The 27705-nt window shown below is 36.2% G+C and overlaps 1 protein-coding gene across 4 annotated transcripts in view; it reads left to right on the top strand.

Annotated features, from left to right (window-relative positions):
- The first annotated feature begins 4250 nt into the window (after positions 1–4250).
- Positions 4251–27705, top strand: part of VPS13C (vacuolar protein sorting 13 homolog C) — a 213826-nt gene continuing 190371 nt past the window's right edge. For all 4 annotated transcript variants that reach the window (XM_056807955.1, XM_056807953.1, XM_056807969.1 and 1 more), the window contains exons 1-2: positions 4251–5026; positions 26828–26871. In XM_056807955.1, the coding sequence (XP_056663933.1) occupies positions 4927–5026; positions 26828–26871 (144 nt within the window). In that variant the 5' untranslated portion in view covers positions 4251–4926. The remainder of the gene's footprint in view (positions 5027–26827; positions 26872–27705) is intronic.

Below are 27705 nucleotides of genomic sequence, written 5' to 3'. Positions count from 1 at the left end.
TTATCATTCATCTTATTGTTCTAACTTTTGTTTTAACATCCTTTTAATGCTCATTCTTTTTATTTTTAAAATTCCTTTTTCTCAACCTTGTAACTTATTAAGTTTTCTCCATTGCACAAAAGGGAAGTAAAGAGAGGAGTAAAGAGAAGTTTGGAATTTTTTGTTTTTTAAGATAAAGGTGATTGAAAAAACAACCTGCTGGCAGTTGACCTGATTTTGAGATAAGCAAGAATGTTGAATTTCTTATTTAATTCTTTGTTACTCTTAAATTTTACACATTTTCCATCTTTGAAAATTTCCTCATCAGGGGAATGAATATCTTTAATTAATTGAAACTGATTAATTTAATTTTCTTTAATCTATTTGTGTTAACTAAGTTCCTTTGTATATATTTACAACATTGTTTAGGATCATAAGAATCACAGCATCATTGGTTTTAGGAGTTGAAGGGACCTTGAAGATCATTCTAGTTGTACTAGCATTTATTAAGTATTCTAGTATTTATTAAGCACCTACTATGTTTTGGGTACTGTGTCAAGTGCTTAGCATGAAAAGAAAGGCAAAAAACCCAAACAGTTCCTGCTCTCTAGGAGCTTATATTACAATGGGGAGAGAACATACAAACAACTACGTACAAAGAAGACATAGATAGAATTACTTGGAAGTGGTCTCAGAGAGAAGGCAATAAGATTCAAGAGGAATGGAAAAGGCTTCTTGGGAAAGATAAATGGCGTTCTTCAAGGGGGATGAGGGAGTTGTTAGATCATCATTCAAGAATCTGGAATATTCAAAGTATTACTATATAAAAGTTTTTATGTTATAAGATCATTAACCAGAGTTCATTTTATTTGAGTCCAATTATGTAAAGTAGGATTTTCATCTTCACATTAGCCTTTAGAAATAAGATCTGTGTAAAGGTGTGTGTGTGTGTGTGTGTGTGAACTCTAGAGTCTCATAGCAAATTCAACTGGGTAGTTTTTGAAGTTGGGTCTAATCAGAGACTGGGTAGAAGGGTTCATGGGAACAAATGGGTACATAAAACAATAGATGAGGCTTAGGAGTTCTGGGCCTGAGAGAACTACCTTTGTCACCAACAATAATAACTGATATTTATGTACTACTTTAAGGTTTGTAAAGTACTGCAGGCAATACATTTTATTTATGGATTAGAAAATAACTCACAGAAGTCATGATTTATCAATGATTATATAGCTATTATGTCAGAGACTACAGAGTTTTAGTCTTAATCCATTGGACTACACTACCCTCTGTTACCCAGGTAACCCAGGATAAATCCTTTAACCTCTCCCTGTTTCTCAGGTCTTTTCTCTATAACTGCATTGGGGAAGACATGGCAAGTGTGCAGAGCTGGCACTCAGGTTGCTGCCCCATTCCCCCTCTTCCCAGCCCCCAGAATATTTTTTTGCATGCCCAGCCCTTCTGTCCAGCTGCTAAAAAGCAAGCACTTTCTCCCTTAACTCTCTCTGGTAATCCTGGGGCTCACAGACAGCTTGAATTTGTCCTCTGAGCATTTGAACACTAAGGAATGATTCACCAATAGGCTAGATTACATCTATCTGATTACTTTTAAAAATTGAAAGAATTGCTTGTATACTTCCAGGGTCAACGCAACTCCTTCCATGACATAGTAGAGACTGAGAGTTGAATTTATTGAAATTTTATTATTCAGTAGCCATCTTGGTGATGAACCTTTCAAAATTCAGCTAGGCTTGTCCTCAGGTAAGAGACACATACAGATTGTCACTGTGTCCATATTTGATAGACTTTTTTAGCTGGGTAAGATCTGAATGTATAAATAGATGAAAGTTTACTTCTATAAATCAGATGGAAACATCTCATAGTCCTTAGGATGCAGTGGCAAAGCAGATGCTAATGTCTCTTTTTTTAATGTCATTTCCATTTATAAAATGGTATATATTTCCAATGTTGAACCTTTTAACAGTGCCAAGGACTTAATTGGCAAGGGCTTTCTTTTCTGAATTTTGAGTAGCTATGGCTATAATACCTGCAGGTACTTGATGATGGCAGAAGGAACTAGGTTGGATATATTGTTATTTCCAAAGGTTTTGAATTCAGGGTCCTGAGCTGACCCCATTAGGGTCTGAAAGGACATGGTGGTCAAGGTAATGGTAGTAGTTTGACTTTGCCCGATACATGCTGTCTCTTGCCTCTCCTTCAAGGTACCTTGCTTCTTCAACTAGGTTGGCTTGCTTGTTCTATGTATGGAAGTTGGGTTGGCACTTGGTGAGGTTGGCTGGTCTCTTTTCTACAGGAGGTGCTTCAATGGATGCTTACAATGAGATCTGCCAGACCTCCTCCTTGATATTCTCTTTTCTCTAGGTTTTGGATCACTCTCCTGTTTCTTCTCCTATCTATCTGACCACTCCTCTGATTTCTTTCTTGGATGCTCTTTCAGATCACATTTTCTAACTGTAAGTGTCCATCAGCATTTTGCTTTGGACCTTCTTCCATGAACCCTTGTTAAATATAATTTTTATTGCAATATGATCTGAAAAAGTTGTATTTATTATTTCTGCTTTTCTGCATTTGTTTGTAATATTTCTATGCCCTAGTACTTGGTTGGTTTTTGTATATGTACCATGTGCTGCTGAGAAGAAGGTATATTCCTTTTTATCCCTCTTCAGTTGTCTCCAGATATCTATTAACTCTAATTTTTCTAGCATTTCATTCATTCATTCTTATTTATTTTTTTATTTCATTTATATAGTTATAAAAGGGGAAGGATGAGATCCCCCACTAGTATGGTCTTACTATTTTCTCCTTGAGCTCCTTTAATTTTTCCTTTACAAATCTAGATGCTATAGCATTTGGTGCAAATTATGATTTCCTTCCTTATCTTTTTTAATGGGATCAATTTCTACTTTGTCTGGTATCCTGCTTTTTTTTACTTTAGATGATGCATAATAAATTCTCTTCCAGTCTTTTACCTTGAATTTATGGATCACCCTGCTTCAAATGTATTTCTTGTAAACAACATACAGTAGGATTGTTTTTTAATCCACTCTGCTACCCGCTTCTGTTTTATGGGTGAGTTCATTCCATTCACATTCAGCATTATGATTACTAACAGTGTATTGCCCTCCATCATATTTCCCCTTTAAATCCTGCTCTATTTGCTTTCTCTGTTCTTCCTCACCAGTATTTTGCTTTTTGCTGCCCCTTCCCCCTCCCTCCAATTGCCTCCCTCTTCCCTTGTCTTATTCTACTTCTACTTCTCTGTGGGGTAAGACAGAGTGAAGAGGAGTGACTTGTTTTACCCTCTCTGAGCCAATTACTAGGAGAATAAAGTTTAAGCATTACCTGTCACCACTCATATCCTCTCCTCTCTATAATGATTTTTCAAGCCTCTTTATGTAATCTTTGTCAGAGAGGATTTTCATGGTGGCACAGAGCTGTTCTGGATTACTCTGCCATCTTGGCTCCACCCTGGTAAGTCCTTGGCTTGTTACATTTCTTACGTATTTTTTTTCCCATGCTTATTTAACTTTACTTTACTTGCCCAGTTAGATTATAATAAACTCTTTAAAGGCAGAAAATGTGTATCATATATAATTTTTTATGTTCTAGGGATGGCTAGCATAATGCTCTGCTTAAATATTTGTTGATTGGGTTGATTGTTGATTTGGGAGATTTTTCCCCCCATTCTCCATCAGAAGAGGTACATCATTTCTTGACCCCTTGTGAGTGTGGAAGTTTTAACCCCTCTTCTGCAAAAGGAGGGGCTTAAACTAGATAGTCTTCAAGTACCTTCAACTTTCAAATCTTTTATCCAATTTAGGAATGCCCCCCCCCCCCCCAGGTGCCTTGAGGTTTAGGGTATTACTTGGGGAATAATTATAATTAGTCCATATCACAGGTTTAAACAGGGAGAATAGTATTACACCCAGTTTCACCTTCCACATTTTTATAACCCCAATTGCAGCAATCAAGAAATTGACATCTCTAAGACCAGGGCTAGTTAGGAGAAAAGCAAGGAAGCAAGATAAAAGAATTTTTAAATTAGAATTAGTTTTCAATACTGTTTTGAACTCTTTATGCTTTTCCTTTCCCTTTTAAGTTTGGAGCCAATTCAAAAGACTGAAATAACACTGTGAACCCGTAGGCTACGTTTGTAGCCCGATAAAGTGACAATGTCACTTTACCAACAATTTAAAGGGTGGATCAGGCAAGGGCTAAAAGGAAGAGCTGGTTCTTAGGTGTTCCATGCTTGGGGGAGTATGAGAGGCAGGCGCCCTTGGCCTCTTTAGCTACAGGCTTTGTTTTCGGTTTTTGTTTGTTTGTTTTTCTACCTCTGAATATTTCGTAGTTTCTGCTCTGACTTTATTAAGGAAGAGGGATAAAGACAGCTTCACAGCAAGATCGTAAAGGCCCGGGGTCCTCCAGAAACAGAAGAGAAGGGACAAGAACTACCTGGTGAGGATTAAAAAAAAAAAGGCAAGCATCTGGACCGCAGAGCAGGCGTAGTTGGAGAAAGAGGGCGCGGAGCAGAGGCTCTGTCACCCTTTACCCAATTTTGAGAAGAGCTTCTTTTTCCTCCCGGGCAGCACTTGAGGACACTTCGCCGGCCAGGAGCCCATACAGTTCGACCGCGCACCCCGAGCAGCCAGCTCCAGGCAGCGCGTACCAGTGTCCGCGGAGCAGCGCGCGTGCGCGTACGTTCCGGTCACGCGCGCCGGAGCTCCAAGGGTGGGGAGAAGGAAGGCGGGGGACGATCCTCCACCTCGCGGCCAGGAGACACCGCCCTCTTCCTTCATCCTCCCTTCGCCTCTATACCACAGCAGCCACCCCAGGAGACTAGTCCTCCGGGTTTGAAGCTTCCACCCACTCCTCTCCTCCCCTTCCCCCTTCCTTTCCCTTTGACCTTTCCCTCACTCCTATCAAGCCATGGTGTTGGAGTCCGTGGTCGCAGACCTCCTCAATCGCTTCCTGGGGGACTACGTGGAAAATTTGGACAAGTCCCAGCTGAAGCTGGGTATATGGGGCGGTAAGCGACCCCCGGCGCAGACCTTCCATTCGGGGAGGCTCTTGCCCAGGCTCCCCTCTCCCCCTTCTCTCCCCTCCCCCTTCGCCGTCTCTACTTTCACCGCTGGGAAACTCCGCCCCCGGGGGGGAGGGCGCGAGGCTCCCCTTGGGGCTGCCCCTCTTCCTGGAAGACCGGGGGTGGGGAGGCCTCTTTTAGCCCTCTGGGTGTCCATCTCTTATCCAACAGGGATATGAAATAGGCGGGGGCCTTGACCGGGGAAGGAAACTGGGGGCTTCTGATGTCTGGTTAGAGAAATATCCTCCCTGGTACTTAGCAACTTCTGCCCTGTAAGTGGGGGTGAGGTGGGGTTAATGCCCCAATCTTTACCCTTTTGCTTTTGAAATAGTATTTTCTTCTGCGTGTGATGGCCAAGTGCTTTTGGAAAATAGCATCAGAAAAAAGGGAATTGCGTAGAGAACCAGCTGATTGGGAGGAGGTGGAGTATGCCATAAACACACAATCCTCTGGCCAGAATCTTTGGCAAAGTCCACTCCCTAACACTAGCTTAAACTTTAGTTTAACCCCACTTCTCTCTTTTTATTTTCTATTGAGGCAATGGAGAAACTGACAATATGGAAACATTCAGAGCTAGAAAATCAAGAACTTAAAAAAAAATGTGTCCACTTTATTCACTCTTCTTTTAAACCCCTAAATTTTTGTCTTTGTAACACCTCTAAGACTGAAGATTAAGGCCTAGTGATTTCATGCACCTCTTAACTCATGCAAACTTAAGCTTCTGAACCATGTTTAAATTTATTTATTCCCATTTCTGTTTTTGAGGGAGGAAATGATTACTGGATGTAGAATTAGAAACCAGAATCCTACATAAGCGTTTTGCTGGGTTATTGTGCTAAGTAAGCATTGTATTTTTGCCTTTAGGATAGTTGTCTTTTAAATTAGAGATCCAGTTAAAAGGATGTCTCAAAAGCAGGGGTGCATTCTAACGTTTTTAATAGCTCAAAACTAAAAACTTCATTAAAATTTTTGGAAACCATTTTCACTACCATCACTTTGTCTCCTCAGAAAAGGAGCTCCATAATTAGCAGGAAGCTGTATTTCTAACTTGCCATCAAGTGCTCCTGTTTCTGGACACTCTCAGGACATACTCACCTTTAGAAGTCAATTGACACTGATTCAGATAAACATGCACATGATAGAATATGAGGAATTACCTGCGCAATCAGCCATATGTATTTATATGAAAAATATAATAAGGGTAAGTGCATTTTGGAGGGAGGAATTAAGAGGAAAGGGAAATGTCCAGCTATAAGGTTCACAAAACCTTTTATTTTTTTTTTGTGGTACATTGATAATTTTTAGGGTGACAGAAAAATTAGCTGGTATTGGCAGGTTTTATTAGTTAGCTAAATGTGTGAATGTGCTGTTTGGTGATCTAACAGAGTTTCTTCCTTCAAAGAAGTCTAGAAGGTTAAACAAAAGTAAGATAGGGAAAGGAAGTATCCCTGGAAAAGGTAGTACAGGACCTTGAAGTAAGAAAAGGATTTCAGAAGATTGAGAAATTGAAAATGAAGGGGAATTTTAAAGAAATAAGGTATATTAGAGTAATAAAGCTAGATTATAGAAGTCTTTCAGTGTCACCATGAGTTTCTGTTTTGTTGAGGCAAATTGCTATTGATCTAAGAAAACCTTTGCTTTAGTAAAGCTTTTTGTAGTAGCTGGTGTAAAGGATGGGATGGTCTCTCCTTCATTAGAAGTCTTTAAACAAAGACTATGTGACCATTTGTAAGCAAGTATATTGTAAAGGTGATCTTGTTTGTGTACAGGGTGAGTCAAATGGTTTCAGAGATTTCTTCCTACTCTGATGCTGTCATTGGAGAGGAGGGAGAAGTGATGCAGTGGAAAAAGTGGAGGATTTAGAATTAGAGGACCCAATTCAAAGAAAGCATGAATTTGTAATGGCCCTAGACAACGTGACTTTGGCGTCCTTCAGCAATAGTCAATAACTCAAGGTAGAAGTTATCCAGATTGGAAATTAGTGGGGCAGGAGCAGAGACAGAAAAACTAAGTCAGGGATGGATAGAAGGAGAAAGAGTATATCACTGAAATGAAAGAAAAAACTGAAGTTTCAAGATGATGAAGAACTTAAACTATTCCTCCTTGCAGATGGCATGATGTTATAATTAGAATCCTAGAGAACCAACTAAAAACCTCGTGGAAATAATAACTTTAGCAAAGTCACAGTATTCAAAATAACCCCCCATAAATCATCAGCATCTTCATATATTATCCACAAAGTCCAGCAGCAAGATAACTCTAGGCAATATAAAATATCTGGAATCTACTTGCCAAGACAAACACAGTAATTAAATGAACACAATTATAAAACACTTTTCACAAAAATAAAGTCATATCTAAACAGTTGGAAAAACTTTAATGGCTCATGGGTAGGCTGAACTAATATAATAAAAATGACAATTTTACCTAAATTAATCCTCCGTTACCGAGAGACTACTACTACTACTAATTTACTTATTCAGTACCATACCAATCAAAACACTAAAAAATTACTTATAGAACTAGAAAAAGTAATACCAAAATTCATCTGGAAGAGTAAATGTCAAGAATATCAAGGGAATTTAAAAAAAATGTGGAGGATGGCCTAGCAGAACCATGTTTCAAACTGTACTATAACGCAGTCATCATCAAAACAATCTTGTACTGACTAAGAAACAGAATGGTAGTTCAATGGAATAGATTAGATATACAATATACAGGGGTAAATGACCATAACAATCTGGTGTTTGATAAACACCCAAACCCTAGATTTTGAGATAAGAACTCACTATTTGACAAAAACTGCTAGGAAATATGGAGAATAGTATGGTGGAAATTAGGTATAGACCAGTATCTCACAACCTATACCCGTGTTAGTGAACCTATGACATATGTGTCAGAACATGCCAGAAGGGGCTGCTTCCTTCCCCCTCCTCACTGCAATGCCTGAGGATATTTCTCACTTGATCTGCCCTTCTGCCTAGCAGCCCAATGGGAGCTTCCTCTGGCTCTCATGGAGTATGAGAGATGCAGTTTGGGCACTCGGACTTTAAAAGGTTCGCCATTGCTGCTGTACCAAGATAAGGTCGGTCAAAATAGGTATATGTTTTAGACATAAAAAGTTATACCATAAGTAAATGAGAGGAACATAGATGAGTTTATCTGTCAGATCTATGGAGATGGGTAGAATTTATGACCAAATGAGATAGAGAAGATATAAAATGAATAAATTTAATTATGTTAAGTTAAAAAAGTTTTGTACAAACAAAACCAATGTAACCAAGATTTGAAGGGAAACAATATATTAGAAAAAAATTTATAGCCAATTTCTCTATAAAAGGCTTAATTTCTCAAATATATAGAGAACTAAGTCAAATGTATAAGAATACAAGTCATTCCCCAAATGACAAATGGTCAAAGGATCTGAACAAGCAGTTTTCAAATGAAGAAATCAGAGTTATCAATAATCATATGAACAGATGTTCAAAATCATTCTTGATTAGAGAAATGCAAATTAAAACAACTTTGAGGTATCATTTCATATCTATCAAATTGGCCAATATGACAGTAAAGGAACATGATACATTTTTTAGAGGGTATGTGGCAAAATTGGAACACTAATCATTGTTGATGGAGTTATGAACTGAACTAATCATTCTGAAAGGCAATTTTGAACTATACCCAAAGGCCTATAAAACTATTCATGCCCTTTGACCTTGTAATACCACTATTTAGGTCTTTCTCCCAAAGAGGTCATAGAAAAGAGGGGATCTCTTGTACAAAAATATTTATAGTAGCTAAAAGGTGGCAAAGATTTGGAAATTGAGAGGATGTCCATCAATTTGGGGATGACTGAATGAATTGTGGTATGTGTTGTTGATGGAATATTATTGTACTCTAAGAAATGATGAGCAGGATGATTGCAGACAAAAGCTAGAAAGATCTACATGTACTTATGCAGAGTAGAATAAGCAGAACCAGGAGAACGTTGTTCACACTAACAGTTATGTTGTATGATGATCAACTGAAAGACTTGGCTATTCTCAGCAATATAGTGATCCAGGACAATTCTGAAGGATTTATGACAGAGAATGCTATCCACCTCCAGAGAAAGAACTGTTGGAATAAAAATGCAGATGAAAACATATGGTTTTTCACCTTAGTTTTTTTGAGTTTCTATTTTGGGGTTTGGGTTTTATATAAGTATTCTTTGACAGCAATGACCAATGTAGAAGTATGATTTAAATGATAATATGTGTATAACCCAGAAAAAAGAGGGCTGGAAGTGAAGCAAGAATTTCAGAGACAGGTTGAGAGGAAAGACAGATAATAGATAGGACTGGTGAAGTAAAAATGAAGCTTTGGGAGAGGTAAAAAGACAGTAATGGTCAGAAGGGAATTTGAGTTAAGGATCTTGGAGATATAACAGATTTGAGAGAGAGGTTAGGAATCAGGAGAGGCCTGGTTTTGAATCATAATTCCATTAGTAGAGTGACCTTGGGCAAATCATTTAACCTCTTTGAGGTTCAGTTTCCTTATTTATAAAATGGATATCATGAAATCATAAATTTAGAGTTGGATTAGAGGCCATTTTATATGACCTGCTCATTTTACTGAGGAAGAAATTGAGGCTGAGAGAGATTGATTTATCAGAAGTCATGCAGGTAGTAAATTACAGAGTTAGATTTTGAACCCAGGTCATCTGACTCCAAATTAAGAATCTGCTATACTACCATACTTGTAATACCTAACTCACGGAGTTTTTGTGAGGAAAGCTCTTGATAATTCACAGGTTATGTGCAAATAAAGTTGTTGAAGATGGAGATTTTAGGATTGAGGATTTTAGAATTCGGAAACACAGTTTGTAGTATTAGAAGTTCATTATTGTGAGTGTTGAACTTACTGAAGTTGATGGTAGGAGGTAGAGATGAGGAGAAAACAGCCAGATACCAAAATTATTAAGGAAGGTGAAAGAGAAATGACCTGAAGATAAATAATCAATGAAAGTTTGTTATAGTCAGATGATATAAACTTCTAAGGTGAAGAAGTTACTCAGTGATTATTATAGAGCAAATGTCTTGAGGATCCAAGATTTTGGGGACAGTAGAGGAGGGATAGTAAGGGATAACTGATATTTTAAGGGGAAAGGCAGATTTTCTTATCGCTAGGATCTAGGATTAGTCTAAGAGTAAAAACCTGAGCATGAAAGTAAGTTTGTTAATAATTGAATAGTGAAGTTCCAGAGGGCACAGTAGGAGCACAAAAAAGAGCATATTATCTGGAGGGCAGTTAGGGCTAAGTTGGATAGGGATGGTGGTGGATGTTACAGGTAGCCAGGGAAAAGTTATGGTTCTGTCTAAAAGGGTTTTAGGAGGGCAAGAGATTGGGGAGTTTAAAATGGAGGGATTTGCTGATGTAGAGAGTGGACAGGTGTTGTAGAATTAAGCAGCCTTAAAGTACAGTACTTATTAAAATTCTAATGTGATCCTGGGGCTTTTTTGATTACCTCCATCAAGTGGGACCCATTTATTTACCAACTGTCATTATACCCTACCATTCCTCTTGCTTATAAAAGTCATTTGAAAGCTGGAAGTTTTGAAATAAAAAGATTTTTCACTATGAACTTGGTAAATAATTTGATTGCCCTATGATTATGTTGGAAACTGAAATGTCATAATTTTTAGCTCCTTTGTATATAGGCTAGACATTATAGAGCTGACATTTAAAATAACTCTTTTAAGGGTTACAAAGCTCTTTACATTTGATCCTTATAAGAATACCATGAGATATATATTGACTCCATTTTGCAAATGAAGAAATAGATTCCAAAAGAAGTAATTTATCTGTGGTTGAAGAGCTTATAAGTGTCAGGAGTAGATTTAGGTTTCTTAAATCAGTACTCTTTCTTCTATCTAACTGCCTCATAATGACAGTAAATTCAAGGAGAAGATGTTTCATGCAACTTTCTCCCCTGATGTATTATAACTCTTATGTCACAAGATCATTTCTTCTTTCTTACTCTGATTATGGTTTAAATCCCTAATCGAAGTTTTTAGTAGGACTGAAGAAATCAGGCAGTTTGTTTTCAGTACACATTTAGTGAAATCATGTGGTAGGGATTTTTAAAGCTTTAGTTAATTCTAAAGTAATAAAGTAGTGTTATAGGTTATTTGATAAAACTATTTAATAGGGAACTCAAAACAAAACCTGTTTTTTGTTTTTGTTTTTGCTTTTTTTCTTTGCAAGAAATTAAAGGAATAAAAGTTTTTGTTCAAAAGTGGCATATTTTGAACTAAGAATTATAACTAATATTTAAGAAAAACAACTTTTGTTTGATTCATTATATAGCTCAAAAGACTAATGAATGTACTTTTTTTTTTTTTGAAGTCAGGAGCAGTTTGGAGTAGGGAGGAATTAGGAATAGACAGAGAAATATCTTCCATTTCTTAAATTAGCCATCCTACTAAATAGAGTAAAAATGTCATTTAGAACGAGTAATCTTTCCATCTCATCTACTATCTGTATATGTATGTGTAATATGCTATTTTAAAATAATTGTTTTATTATCTCAGATCTGAGGTATTCTGAGTCTGTTTAAACTGACTACCTCTTAGATATCTTGAATTGGATGCCCTAGCTATCTCAATTTCAAGTTGGCCAAAACAGAGTTACTATTTTTTCCCTAAAATCTTCCCCCTCTTCCCAGCTTTACTGTTATTGTCTTCAGTATTGCAATATCTGACTGCCAGGTCTGCCTGCTTCAGGTCTCTCCCCAACTCCAGGCCATCTTTTTATTCAGCCATCAAAGTGATTTTTCTAAAACATAGATTCAATCATATCATTCTCATACTCATTAAAATCCAGTGACTTCTTGTCACCTTTAGGATCAAATATAAAATCCTCTTTTTGCCATTCAAAGGCTTTCATAACCTACGCCTCTTAGACTTTTCTAGTCTTCTACTTTTTCCCCCAGCATAACTCTGATCTAGTGACATTGGTCTCTGGTTATTCCATGAACAAGACACTCCATCTCTCAACTCTGGGCATTTTTTCTGATTGTTTCTAATATGGAAGTAATGCTTTTCCTTCTCTTCACTTGTTGGTTTCCCTGGCTTCCTTTAAATCTCAACTAAAATCCAATTTTTTTTTTCACTAGGAGCCTTTCTCAATCTCTCAAATCTAGTGTTGTCTTTTTGTTATTCATTTCCTATTTTTCCTGAATATAATTTTTTTACATATTTATTTACCTGTTGTATCCTTAATAGGTTGTAAGCTTTTTGAGAGCAAGAATTATTGTTGGCTTTTTTTTTTGTACCCTCAATGCTTAATTTAGTATCTAGCGCATGGCAGTTGCTTAATAAGTGTTTATAGATTGTGTCATTCTTGACTTCTTATGCTCATCCTCTATAGTCAATCTGTTGTTACATCTTGTTGTTTTAACTGTCACAGCCTAATGCTATATCTTCTTCCTACACATGTCGCCTTCCCTTCTGTATTGGCCCTTATTATCTTGCTTCTTGCTTGGATTATTTCTGAAGCCTTCTGTTGTTAGATGACTCTCTCAAGTTTCTCTTCACTTTAGCCCATCTATCACTCAGCTTCCAAAGTGATCTTCCTAAAGCTCTGATATTGTCACCTCACTACTTAGTGAACTCCGGTGCATCCCTCTTACTATAGGATCAGATATAAATTTCTCTTCATTTAAAGCCCTTTACAACCTGAGCCTTTCATTATATTTTAGATAGTTTTTATACAGTAACTCAATCACCTGATTTTGCCTTTTAAAATGTTATTTTTTTCCACATTATGTGTCGATATAATTTTTAATAATTGTTTTCTGATACACTTTGCAACCTACATTCTCTTTTTCCTTTCCAAGATGTCAGGTAATATGATGTAGGTTGTATATGTGTTTATCATTCAATATATATTTCCATGTTCATCTTGTTGTGAAAGAGGATACATACTGCTTACCTAGAGAAAAATTCATGGAGGAAATAATGTGAAGAATGGTATGTTTTAATCTGTATTTGGATTGTCAATTCCTTCTATGACAGGGGGTAGCCTTTTTGTCATGAGTCTCTTGGAGTTTTCCTGAATCTTTTGCCTTGTGATAATAGTTTACATCATTCATAGTTGATCATTGAATATTATTACTGTTAGTGTGTACAGTGGTTTCCTGGACCTGCCCACTTCACTTTGCATCACTTCATATAAGTCCAGATTTTTTTGTGATTATATCATTTGTCATTTCTTATGGTGCAATATTATTCCTTTACAATCATATATCACAACTTGTTTAGCTATCCCTCAGTTGATGGACATCCCTTCAGTTTCTAGTTCTTTGCCACCATAAAAAGTGTTGCTATGAACATTTGTACTAAATAGGTTCTTTCACCCTATTTTTGATGTCTTTGGGATACAGACCTAATAGTGGTATTGATTATTGTACTTTTGAGCTTGCCTAGAATGCACCTTTCTTCTTTTACTCCTGGTTTCTCTGGCTTCCTTCAAGTCACTGCTCAAATTTCACTTTCTACTGGAAGTCTTTCTGTCTATTCCTCTACTTTTCCCCTGAGATTTACATTTCTGTTTACATTGTTTATGTTTATTTGAGCTTCTTGAGGATAGGAACCATGTTTTTGCCTTTCTTTGTTCTTTGACCAAATGAGATGTTTGAAAAGAACATAGGACAGTACCTGGCATATAATAGGTGCTACCTAAAGAGTTATGCCTTTCTGTAGTTCCCTCTGTTTTCTCTGTGCTTAGCACATTTTAAACTCTTAATGTTTATTTACTAACAGAATGCCTTATTTTCTTACATCTTAAGGTATATTAAACTTAAAAAAATATTATCAATATATTTTGTGTTTGTATCTCCTACATTTCCCAATAGAGCCTTCCCCTCTCCCTCCCAAAGAGCCACTCTTTTTAATGAATAATTTTAAAAGAAAAAAAAGTTGAACAAAATGAGCTAAGAAATCAACTATGTCCAATATAATATGTACTATTCTTACACATAGTCTCCCACCTCTACAAAAGAGGGAGGTATATTTTCTTTTTCTTTTCTGGAGCCAAACTTGGTCATAATTCCAGTTGTTTATTCTTTTGTTCTTCTTTACATTACATTTTTAAAAAAATGTCACCTTTTGTCTTAGAATACTGTGTTTTGGTTCCAAGGCAGAAGAATGGTAAAGGCTAGGCAACGAGGTTAAGTGACTTACCCAGGGTGACACAGCTAGGAAGTATCTGAGGTCACATTTGAACCCAGGATCTCCTGTCTCTGGACCTGACTCTCAATCCACTGAGCCACCCAGCTGCCTTCTACATTTACATTATTGTAGTCATTGTGTTTATTGTTTTCCTGGTTCTACTTACATCAGTTGACATTAATTCATATGTCTTCTTGATTCTCTTTCATCAACATAATCATTATTTCACCATCAGTAAGGGAGTAAACATCCATTAAGTGCCTATGTAAAAATTAAATTATATCTCTAATAAAAATATTATATTTTATGAGGTTTATTAAGGATGATTAGAAATCAAGGATACAAAATAAAAACTCCATGCCCATGGCTGATTAGCCTATTCAAAATCCCTGCGCTTAGCTTACCACTAAACTTACTACATCATTGCAATGTCAGAGAAGAGTGTGGCATTACTGTGCCAGTTAAATACCAATTGTGATCTCGCCTATGTGGAGACTCAGGTGAGATTATAGGGAATTCTGGAAAATACCAAGGACTTTTGGGGATTGAAGTCTAGGATTCAAAATCTCCATTTTTTACATTTCCCCCTGTGGTAGAGACTTGAAGAGAGAGGGGTTTTGCAGGACAAGCCAAGATGCAAGAACCAAGGCTGGGGTCCTGTCTGTCAATCAAGAAGGTTCCAAACAGAATGTTCACAGGAGGAGAGGCAGTTGAAGCTGGCGAGGAAGAAACCTTGGCTTGGGGCTCTCTGACCAAAAGAGAAACCTCTGCTCTGATCAAGAGGGGCAAGCCTGACTGAAGAGGGAAGAAGCTGAACTGATCTTGTTAGCTTTCTGGCCCAGCCTGAAGGACCCTTGAAGGGGGCTTCTGAAACTAGGCTGAGAGACCTTGGTGGTTTTGTGAAGAAGAAAGAAGATTTTAAACTATTATCCTCCATCTCTCTAACTGTCTCTGAGTCACAATTGTGAAAAGACTATTTCCATAACCCTCCAAAATTCTCCTTATAGTTTAGGGAAACCCTCATCCCTCTTTCCTCAGTTTCCTAGGGGCAAAGCCACAAGCTTCAGAAGAAACTGGGAGGGAGAAGGTTGGATAAGGGAGGGAGTGAAGGGAGGAGGAGGTGGTTAGGAAATATAATGGTCTACTAGTCATCAATAGAGATCAGTAGGCAAACCCCAGAGCATTCCCCTGTGGCAGCATTTCCTCTATCTCTGTAACACTATCTCTCAGTGTCTCCTTAGCTTTGTAATACTCCTATCTCCACCATTGTAACTAGGTACGCTCAGGAGTGTCCCCCTTAGCAGCTCTCTCCAGTCTGCCAGAGTACATTCCAGTCATTACAACCAGACATAGTGTAACACAGATTAACCCTTTATTATACCCCTGAGGCCCAAGGAAGACTAGTCTCTCCAATGGGTCTTTTAAACATACCAGCTATGAAATTACAATAATTTGAGGATAAGAGGAAAATAGAACAAAACCAATAATTGCTAGGCGCATTGACACAAAGCCAGTTAAGGGTCAGTCCCCTTTGGCATAAGAGTATACATACAAAACAAATGCATTCAAACCCCACACAGTTCAAATCACCACATCCCAAAGTTCACTCTGGATCTTCTGGTGCAGCATGTTGTCTGTGGAGGCATCTTCATGGTGCCTTCTTCAAACAGTTCACTTTCTGGATTCATAGAGGTAGCATGTTTCTTATCGTAAAATTACTCTCAAAAGGAATTTTAACCTTACAATTTAAAATAATAATAATTATACATTCTTCCACTGAAGAGAGTGATTGAAAAACAAAGGGATCATTTAGGGATGCATGGCTGAGTTATGAGGTATATGAATCAATTGGCAAGAGAAATAAAAAAACATCAAAAAAAATCCAAGTGGAAAAAAGATAATTTCTGGATAAAATATAGACTATCAAAGTTGTATGTGTAAAAATTCTAAGTAAAGGAAAAATAAATCTATAACAGGTGCTTGAATCAGGGTCCAATTAAAATGATATAAGCAATTATGCATTTACACAATCAGTAACCAGGACTACAGAAATTTAGCCACACTATGAAAGACAGAAAAGGGACTAGATTATAGGAGCCAGGTAGGAGCCAAATTTGAGATACTTGGTAGAATGTGGAACAAGGAAGACCTGCCTTTAACACATGTTAAACAGCCACAACCTCGAACCCCAAACACTTTCAAGTCCTCTTGTATGGCTCAAAATTTTCATTAACCCCATTGGGATTGGTTGGTCTCTTTGACCTTGTGCTCGATTGGCACTATGCAATTTAGCTTTGTGCTTCTTTGGCACTGTGCAATGGCTCTTTTTGTATAAAATCATTAAGCAAAGTCCTATAAAATTTTTTTTAAACAATGGCATCATTTTTATAGTCTAAAGCTTTTTGGGTATGCATTGACATTATAGCAAACGTATCTTAAACTTATATTACTGCAAAATCAAAAAAAGTTAAAGAAAATCTTAGTACTGGTGACATGTGCTTCAAATATAAAAAGGAAAGAAAAAATAAACTGAAATAGTATATTGCACATGCAAGAAAAATATAATAATAAACGAGTTTAAAAATAAAAAAATATAGCTTAAAATCATTGACACACTGTGTCAGCTAAGGAAATACAGAATACAAATATTTCTCACCAAAAAATGAGATCCATTTCCTCTTCAAGCCTGGCCATGATCTACTGTGAGTACAAGCAAATGATTTTCACAGTTTTTACTAAAGAACAGTAGTACAACATGTAATGCACATTCAAAAGGTATCAATATCCCCAAAATTCTCACTAGCCCAGTTAATTACAATATCAAACAAACCCACTATCATATTTCATATAAGTTGCTATATGACATTTAAAGAAATTGGATACTTGTCACAAGTTTTTCAGGTGTAGCAATATTTCAACCTTGGCAAACATTTTTAAACAAAGTAAAACCTATTTTGGTCTAGAACATCATCAAGAAATCTAGATTGTTTTGGTGAAAGGGTAAAGTGAGCTGAAGAGTTATAAATGAGAGATGCTCCCTTTTTGGGAGCTATCCAGGGGGTACCATGCCCTTCCCAGCTCCTTTGGTATGAGACTGTGATGTCCCATTCATTTACATTTTTATAAATGTGGGAGGTGGGGATTATAATTGTATTTCACTTCAGCTACTAAAATGGACCTTACTTCCTGTTAAGAGGCAGGCAAAATGATCAGTTGTTGAAAAAAATCTAAAAATCATGTTTGAAGACCCCTTAAAATCAATTTGAGATATTTAGCTCATTAAATTTTCCAAAGGTTGTAATACAATTGTAACCAGTTTTGATGAAGTCCATCCATCCTTTATGTGAAAATTTACAAAGTAAAAATAGAAAAAAGGCTGTTTTTTTAAAATATGGGCTTATTCAATAATATTTGTTCAGTATAGTTATAGGGGAAAAGCAACAGAATATAACAGTAGTTAAAACCCAGTACATTAAAATGATTCAGTGTAGCAGAATAGTATTGGATACATTAATATATGAACTTAAAACCAACAAAATTAAACCTTAAACAAAACAATCAGCAAAATGCAATAAAATACAGAGATTTTTATAAAACATTGGAGTCTGAAAAGCCTTAAAAATGTAACCTCCAGTCTCTTTAAAGTTCGTTTTTTTTTGTTTGTTTGTTTTATCCGTTGAGATTCTTTTTGTCAGTACTGTGAGATTTCCCATAGCGGAGGACATGGGTTTTAGGAATCTCAGATTGGGCAGGCCCAAATGGCACAGAGTTGCAGGGAGATGAATTCTCCCCTGAATCTCAGGTAAAATAAGGAAAAGAATCAGTGCACTCAAAAGCCATCCTTTGAAATACGCAATGCCCGGCTCTCTCATAGAATAAGCCATATTAGTAATCAACTTCCTGTTTGGAAAAGTCTCTTCCTTCTCCTTGACCCCCCCTTCCCCCCCTTCCCCCTGCCACATGGAGGCTAATTGTTGCCTAAGGAAAGAAAACCCCAGTTTTTACCAGTTGGTTTGTGATTCCGAAGACACAGTGGCAGCTACCAGAAGCCTGGGTCCTGGGGCTGTCCTGGGGCAATCTGACTCAAGAAGTAGCAGATCAGAAGTAGAATTGCTGGGGCCTGAGGCTGAGGCTGGGGCCAGGCCAGAACCAGGTGAGCAATCAGGGTCAAGAAGGTTAGGAGCGGATGGATAGAGGCTGCAGTGTGGGTGTCTGGAGGCAGGAGCAGGCAGCAGGAGTGAGCTGAATCAAGAGAACCTTGGCAGGAGAAATGTGGCTTAAAAAAATTATCTAGGCTATCTTAAAAAAAATTGAGAAGTTCTCGTCCAATCTTGTGGTTGTCAAAAACTGTAAAAATTAAATTATATCTCTAATAAAAATATTATATTTTATGAGATTTATTAAGGATTATTAGAAATCAAAGATACAAAAATAAAAATCTCTGTGCCCATGGCTGATTAGCCCATTCAAAATCTCTGCGTTTAGCTTACCACTAAATTTATTACATCATTGCAATAGCAGAGAAGAGCGTGGTGTTACTGTGCCAGTTAAATACCAATTGTGATCTCGCCTACTTGGAGACTCAGGTGAGATTATAGGGAATTCTGGAAAATACCAAGGACTTTTGGGGATTGAAGTCTAGGGTTCAAAATCTCCATTTTTACACGACTATGTGCTAGGCATTGTGCTAAGGATGTAAAGATAGGCAAAAGACATTCCTGCCCTCAAGGAGCTCACAGTCAAGTAATATTCTACTACATTCATATATGGCAGACAACTTGTTTATCCATTCCTTCAATGACGGTCATCTTTTTATTTATTATAAAAAGTTTTTAAAAAAATAAATATTTTGATGTATATTGGGACCTTTCTTTTTAGTATTCATTTGCTTTTTGGCATGAGCCTGGCACTGAAATCTGTTTCAAAGTGCATTGACATTTCAATCAATTTCTTTATATAACTCCAAATCTTTTTCCAAAATGGTTAGATCATTTTACAACTCCACTAATAAGTGTAGCAAGAAAAATATTAAGGCAATATTAAATATATAAAATTAGGAAAACAACGTTTTAGGACTTTGAGGATTCATCATTTATCTATTACAGAGTTAAGCATTAAAATATTTTAAACTTTTGACTTTGAAAGCTTTTCACTCTGGGGAATAAGCCTTTTCTGTTCAGTATGGGCTTTCTTTTTTCTTAGTTTAAATCTAGTTGGATTTCAGCTGTCTAAAAAGTTAAAAGAAGTTTGAAAATTTTATCTCAGCAAGTTGACATTTGCTTCCAGAGATAGCAACAAACTCATGATCTTTAGTATTTTAATCGTTAACAGTAACTTACAGTTATCTGGCAATAAGTATTTATAGAACACCTGTTAAGTTAGCAACGTTAAAAAAGGATTAGAAAACTTAGATTTATTCCTCGAGGATGTTAAAATCTTCACAGAAGACTAGAAAAGCACAAATAGTAGGAGTGAGCAATGCATTTACCTTAATCTAGTTGTATGTCCTTAAATGAGTCAGAAATAAGAGTTGGAAAGAATCTACAGTTTACTTTATCCAATCCCTTGTTTTATAGTTGAGGAAATGAGTCTTGTCTCAGCTTCTCTGAGCTTTAGTTTCATTAGCAAAAGGACTGAGGATAATAATATCTGACTTGAATATCTCTTGAAGTATGTCATAGTTCCAGTGAATGAAAAAAAAATACATTAAGGCTCTGTCCAGAAGCACTTTGCTAAATACTATGGATGTAAGTGGAAAAGCTAGTCAGTGTCTGCTTTCAAGAACTTGGAGCTTTCTTGACTAAATCAGTCTGTCTACTCTGGCGTTATCTCTGCTTGGGGCTGGTTCTTCTGATTGGTGAGGTTCTTTCTTTCTTTCTTTCTTTCTTTCTTCTTTCTTTCTTTCTTTCTTTCTTTCTTTTCTTTCTTTTCTTTCTTTCTTTCTTTCTTTCTTTCTTTCTTTCTTTCTTTCCTTTCTTTCTTTCTTCTTTCTTTCTTCTTTCTTTCTTTCTTTCTTTCTTCTCTCTCATCTCCTCTCTCTCTCTCTCTCTCTCTTTCTTTCTTTCTTTCTCTCTCTTCTTTTCTTTCTTTCTCTCTTTCTCTCTTTCTCTCTTTCTCTCTCTCTCTCTCTCTTTCTCTCTTTCTCTCTCTCTCTCTCTCTTTCTCTCTTTCTCTCTTTCTCTCTCTCTCTCTTTCTCTCTCTCTCTCTCTCTCTCTCTCTCTCTCTCTTCTCTCCTCTCTCCTTCTCTCTCCTCTCTCTCTCTCTCTCTCTCTCTCTCTCTCTCTCTCCTCTCCTCCCTCCCTCCCTCCCTCCCTCCCTCCCTCCTCCTCTCCTTCCTTCCTTCCCTCCTTCCTCTTCCTTCTCCTTCCTTCCTTCCTTCCTTCCTTCCTTCCTTCCTTCCTTCCTTCCTTCCTTCCTTCCTTCCTTCCTTCCTTCCTCCTTCCTTCTTCCTTCCTTCCTTCCTTCCTTCCTTCCTTCTTCCTCTTCCTTCCTTCCTTCCTTCCTTCCTTCCTTCCTTCCTTCCTTCCTTCCTTCCTTCCTTCCTTCCCTCTCTCTCTCTCTCTTTCTTTCTCTCTTTCTTTCTCTCTCTCTCTCTCTTTTTTCTACAGGAATGTTTATTATATTCTTTCCCCTCCCCCAATTACATGTAGAAATAATTTTTAACATTGTTTTATGACATTTGCAGTCTAAATTCTCTCCCCCCTTCCCTGAGACAGTAATTTGATGTGGGCTGTATATGTGCTATCATGACATACATATTTATATATTTATTATGTTGTGAAAGAAGACACATCACACATACAAAAAGAAACTCAGGAAGAAAATAAGTGGAAAAATTGTATGTTTCTATATGCATTCAGATTCCATCAGTCCTTTGGCAGTATATAGTATTTTTCATCATGAATCCTTTGGAGTTGTCTTGGATTATTGCATTTCTGATAATACCTGAATCATTTACAATTCAGCTGATTATTGTACAGTATTGTTATTACTTATATATAGTGTTCTCCTGCTTCTGCTCACTTCATTTTTCTTTCTTTTTTCCCCCTTACCTTCTGTTTTAGAATCAATACTGTGTATTGGTTCTAAAGCAAATGAATGGTATGGTCCAAGCAGTGAAGATTAAGTGACTTGCTTAGGGTCACACAGCAGGAAGTGTCTTGAGGCTAGATTTGAACCCAGGACCTCCTATCCCAGGGCCTGGCTCTCAAACTACTGAGCCACCTAGCTGCCCTTTCCCTTTATTTGTCTTTTTTGTTATTTGTTCATATGTCTTTCCAAGTTTTTCTGAAATTTTCCTGTTCATCATTTCTCATGGCACAATAGTATTCCATTACCATCATCTGTCATAATTTTTGTTCAGACATTTCCCAATTGATGGACAAAAAGTGCTTCTATAAATATTTTTTTACAAGTAGATCTTTACCCCCCCACCTTTTTTTTTATTTCTTTGCATTACAGACATAGTAATGACAGTGCTGGATCAAAAGGTATACACAGTTCCAAATTGTTCTCCAGAATAGTTGTATCTGTTTACAATTCTATCAATAATGTATTAATGTCTTACAATGCCTCTAACATTCATAATTTTCTTCTTGTCATATTAGTCAATCTGATAAATGTGAAGGGGGTATCTCAATTGTTTGAATTTGTATTTCTTTAATCAGTAGTGATTTGGAGCATTTTTCATCTGCTTATAGATAACTTTGATTTCTTCATTTGAGAACTACCTGTTTATATCCTTTCACCATTTATCATTTGGAGAATGATTTGTATTCTTTTAAATTTGATTCAATTCTCTCTATATTTTAGAAATGAAGTCTTTGTCAGAGATACTTTCTGTAAAATTTTCCCCCTTCTAATCTTGCATGCATGGGTTTTGTCTTAGACATTACTTCTTGGGGCACTCCATCCATACTCACATCACTTTCTACTACCTTTTAAGGCTTTTCTGCCTCCTCAGAAGCTGAGCAGCCTTGTATTTTATGATTCCCCTCTTCCTTTTGTATGTTATACTCCTCAATTAGAATTTAAATTCCTTGAAGGTAAGGACTGTATTATTTGCTCCTATTTGTAGTTCAGTCTCTATCTCTCATATGTGTCTTCATATTTACATAGAATGCGATATATAAATATATGTATGTTCATATACACATACATATATATATATATATACAGATATAATCTTTTTTTAAATGTAGTTTAATTATAAGTTAGATGGAAAGGTCCCTTGGTCCTTAGGGTACAGTGGCAAAGCAGATAGTAATGAATCTTCTTTAAAGTTATTTTCATTATTAAAGTTATTTCTGTGTCTGATGTTGAACTGTTTGATAGAGGCAAGGATTTTGATATCTAGAATTTTCTTTTTAAGGATCTTCAGTAGTTGTGCCTGCTGAGGAGGCAGGGACCATAGAACCCTTTGAAGATGTTGCCAAATCTTGATCTCCCATTTTTCATATCTATCTTATTCTTGGCCTGTTACTACTCTCTTTCTCATCTGCTGAACTCTTATTGCAGTAGCCTTCTAATTACCCTTTCTTAAAGTCTCTCCCCTCTCTAGCCTACCTTCCACATAGCTCCCAAAATAATAGTCCTTAAACAGTTCTGACCAAGTCAATACTGCTTTATATAATCTAGTGGCTTCCTGTTACTGCTGTTCTGGAATCTTGCACAAGCTACTTTTGTTTGAAATTTAGTAATTCACAGCTTACCACCAACCTAACTTCCTCTCATAATTCTAAATTACTTTCCTTTGAACATTTTTCTGTCCAACCAAATTGGCTTTTTTGTTGCTCAGCACTCCCTCTCCAGTATCCTTGTTTTTACATGCCCTGACCCTCTATGTCCCTTCTCACTCTTGTCTTTTGGAATCCCTAGATTTGTTCAAAGTTCAGTTCAGGTACTACTTCCCACAGGAAACCTTTCCTGATAACCCAGCTGCTAGTGCCTCTCCTCCCCCAATTACCTTGTATTTATCTTGTTTATCCTTTGTACATGCTTAAGTGTATACATACTATCTCAATAAAATGTGAGCTTAAGTTTTTGTATTAACGATGCCTAGCACTATGCCTGGATTAGAGGAAGCATGTAATAAATGCTTGTTATTAAATGAAACAAGTGAGATGGACATATATAAAATCATAAAGCAAAATGAAATACCTCATACGTGCAGTGATAGTCTTACATAGCTAACTTTGGCATATACACAAGAGTACCAAATAATTGGAAGGATGAAAAAAATGGGGTTAGTGTATTGAACGAATGAAGCCAGGAGGCACTAGTATGGAAATAATCTTATTTGTTTGAGGACAAAAGTAGCTTTTTAGAAGAGGTATACTAATAGTTGTAGAAATTTTCATGCTATGCTTATGTATATAAATAAATTTCTGGCTGAAATCAGAATTTTTTGAACAAAATTCTGTCCTTGTAAAACTTAAAGTACTTTAAGAATCAGAGTTTTTGTTATGTTTTCCTTATTACTAATTTTTCCCACCAAAGATATTTTAGTTAATCTAGAAACTTAGCCTTATTTTTCTGTGATGCGTCTACTAATTTCACAGTTGGAAAATTTTGTATAAAGTTAGCACTATAAAGCTAAGATAGCCCTTATAAAAGTATTTTAAAAGAAAAAAAATATTACAGTGGCACTGTCAGATCTTCTGATATCTTCCTTGATATTAATTATTTTCAAGGGTTTAAGAAAAGTGGCTAGTGGTGAACTTGTTGTTGCCCACACAAGTTTGAAGGTTTATCAGGTTTTGTTCAGCTAGTGCCAGGAGAGAAATTGTACCGCCTTTAGCAATTTGAGGTGTGTCCAGGATATAGTTGTTTTCAAAGGTAATACATAGCTCAGAGGGTATGTCAGAAAACCAAAGATGTTGTAACTTGGATTAAATTGTGTTGGCATGGATATATAATTTGGTTTTTGTTAGTCTTCTATTTTTAAGGCATTTCATCATGAAAGTAAGGAAGCTAAGTAGTAAAAGATTAAGAATAAACATTTATCAAAAGAAGAGTTGCATACTGTTAAAACATAATGTAAAACAATGTGAAAAAATATTACAAGTCACTAAATAGTAAGAGAAATGATAGTCAAGTGGAGGACAGACTAGAGTGGAGAGAGATTTGGAACAGGCAGAACAACCAACCAGCTGGCTGTTGCAGTAATCCATGAGGGCCTGCACCAAGGTGGAAACAACAGTATGAAAGGAGAGAAGGAATGTATTTGAGAGATGTTACAAAGGCAAAATCAGTAGGCTCTGGCAACAGACAGACAGGGATTGTGAGAAAATGAGGAGCTGAAGGTGACATATAGGTCATGAGCTGGGAGCCTGGGAGCATGGTGATGTCCTTGAGAGTAATAGGGAAATTTAGATGGGAAGAGGGTTTGGGGGATAAGATAATGAATTTAGTTTTGGACATTTTTAGTTTAAGATGTCTGTAGGACATCCACAATGAGGTGTCCATTTGGCAGTTGGAGATATGAGACTGGAGGCTAGCAGAGAAGTTAGACTAGATAAGTAGCAGGAGTTGACATCAGAGGAAATTGAGCCCATGAGAGTTGTTGAGATTACTGAGTGAAATGGTATAGAGGGATAAGAGAGATGGGCCCAGTACTGAGTTAGTAATTGTGACTTTAGATATTTTATTAATTTTTGATTTGATAAATTTTTAAATTCCATCTTTGGTATGCTTTCATTTTGTTAAGTACTTTATGATTTTTTTTTGCATTCTTACATTCTGCTATTCAGTTGTCATTGAAGTGTGCTGGTATTAGTACTAGACTATATTAAATTTAAATTAATTATGTTTAAATGAACTTCAGTTACTGGTGCTAATCTAATCTAATGGCTCTGTCTTCCTTTTATTTGTGTGAGAACTGGTGTTTCCTCCTATTCTGCAAATAAAATAACCTATAGAATGAATGCTATACTTACTATTTAGTTAGATAACATAGATATTTGTCAGAGAGGAAATAAGTATTTGTTTGCTAGATTATAGGTAGGAGAAAGACTCTTGGTTCCTTTTTTTTTAGGTCAAGTAAATAATGAAATGATTTTACATTGTAATTCTATATTTTGTCTCAGAAAATAAAAATAAAGTCTCATTGACATTATGGTTGTCTTCAATATATTTCCATTTAAGACCTAATAATTTTTGACTTTTCTATTATAGGAACTGAAATTCTTAAGAAAGCAGCATGGTTATTTAAAAAATTTAAAATGAGGGGCAGCTAGGTGACTCTGGATTGAGAGTCAGGCCTAGAGATAGGAGGTTCTAGGTTCAAATATGACCTCAGACACTTCTAGCTGTGTGACTCTGGGCAAGTCATTTAACCCCCATTGCCTAGCCCCATATGCCTCTTCTGCCTTGGAAGTAATACATGGTATTGAATCTAAGAGGGAAGGGAAGGTTTTAAAATTAAAAAAAAAAATGAATTTCTGTGACTTGGCTGAGAGGCAGATTAAGTCACTAATAGGAATATAAATTTCAAAAGGCACACCTACATTCATGTTGGACCAAATTGAATAATTTGAAGCATGGTTTTCAACATTTGTAATTCACTTAGATATGAGAATTTCTGATTTCCTTTACCATCTTAAGGTAGTGGATGCTACTTCTCAGTGGGAGTTAATGATTCAGTGGGATAGATCTGAACGACTCTCCATTTGTCTAAACTGGTATCAGAATTTAATCTAGAGATACTTGTGACTAGTTCATATGGAAACAAAAACGGGTGACAATTGTAATTTTACCAAGGGATTTAGAAATAGATATAGTAACATCTGTATTTGAAACCAGGAGAAAACATCTCTTAACACTAGGATACTTTAATGACATCTGAATAAAAGTGAATATAATTTGATGTGGTTAAAGTGAGGATAGATTTAGGAGATTTCAGAGTACTAAAATTAAGATGTAAATACTCGTGAATTTGAAACATGTAATTTTAGGAGGGAAAATGAAAATTTATATAGCAAATTGTGTTTTGTTATATAAATTGAAAACAAATGAATTAAGAGATATTCTTGATGAAGGCCTTGGACTAGATCAAAGGTTTTTAAATTTATAAAGTTATGGATCCCTTTGGTAGTTTGGTGAATCAAATTTAAAAAAAATTTAAATAAGAATGTTTTTAAATACATGAAATAAAACTTATAATATTCCAAAGGAAACCAGTGGTGTTGCAATACAGTTAATAAAAAACAAACAAAAACAACAAATTCACCAACTCCAGTTTAAGAACTCCTGTACTATTTAATCTCTTGGGTCTGTATTAGTCTTTTTTTTTTTGAATGATCTTATGGTTGTCGTTGAACCATTTAAAATTTTGGGGTCCTGGTTCTCCAGTGAAGGCAAAACTAAATTCTCCCTATAATATCAGACAACCTAAATGGTTTGAAATTTCTGCTGTAATAAGTTATATATTTTCCATACTTTGACACCAACATTAATAGTACTGATGAAGATTAAAATTGACTATTATGCTAACTTTATGCTATTTTCCTGCTCACTTTAAAATTTGTTTTTTAGGTAATGTGGCCTTAGATAATCTGCAAATAAAAGAGAATGCTTTGGTAAGTATTTGAGAATAAACCAACTGCTCTTCGTTAAGTTCCTAAAAATAATTTGCTAGTTTTAATGAATAACTTAGTTGTTAGATACCTAACAAAAAAAGGAATGTAGAATATATGTTCCTTGTTTATAAGGAATAATAGTGTGTCATACTGTGGAGGTGTCTGATAATTGACTCAAACCAGATTAAAATGTAATTGGAAGATATTTAAGACAATAAATGAAAATATGATAAAACACAGTACATTTTATTTTATTTTATTTATTTTTTTAAATATATTTTATTTGATCATTTCCAAGCATTATTCGTTAAAGACATAGATTATTTTCTTTTCCTCCCCTCCACCCCCCATAGCCGACGTGTAAGTCCATTGGGCATTAGATGTTTTCTTGATTTGAACCCATTGCTTTGTTGATAGTATTTGCATTAGAGTGTTCATTTAGAGTCTATCCTCTGTCATGTCCCCTCAACCTCTGTATTCAGGCAGTTGCTTTTTCTTGGTGTTTCCACTCCCATAGTTTATCCTTTGCTTATGAATGGTGTTTTTTTCTCCTGGATCCCTGCAAGTTGTTCAGGGACATTACACCGCCACTAATGGAGAAGTCCATTACGTTCGATTATACCACAGTGTATTAGTCTCTGTGTACAATGTTCTCCTGGTTCTGCTCCTCTCGCTCTGCATCACTTCCTGGAGGTTGTTCCAGTCTCCATGGAACTTCTCCACTTTATTATTCCTTTTAGCACAATAGTATTCCATCACCAACATATACCACAGTTTGTTCAGCCATTCCCCAATTGATGGGCATCCCCTCGTTTTCCAGTTTTGGGCCACCAC

The sequence above is a fragment of the Monodelphis domestica genome, chromosome 1 (assembly GCF_027887165.1).
Source record: "Monodelphis domestica isolate mMonDom1 chromosome 1, mMonDom1.pri, whole genome shotgun sequence".
In the NCBI taxonomy this organism is placed as follows: Eukaryota; Metazoa; Chordata; class Mammalia; order Didelphimorphia; family Didelphidae; genus Monodelphis; species Monodelphis domestica.
This window is presented reverse-complemented; position numbering and strand designations above follow the sequence as displayed.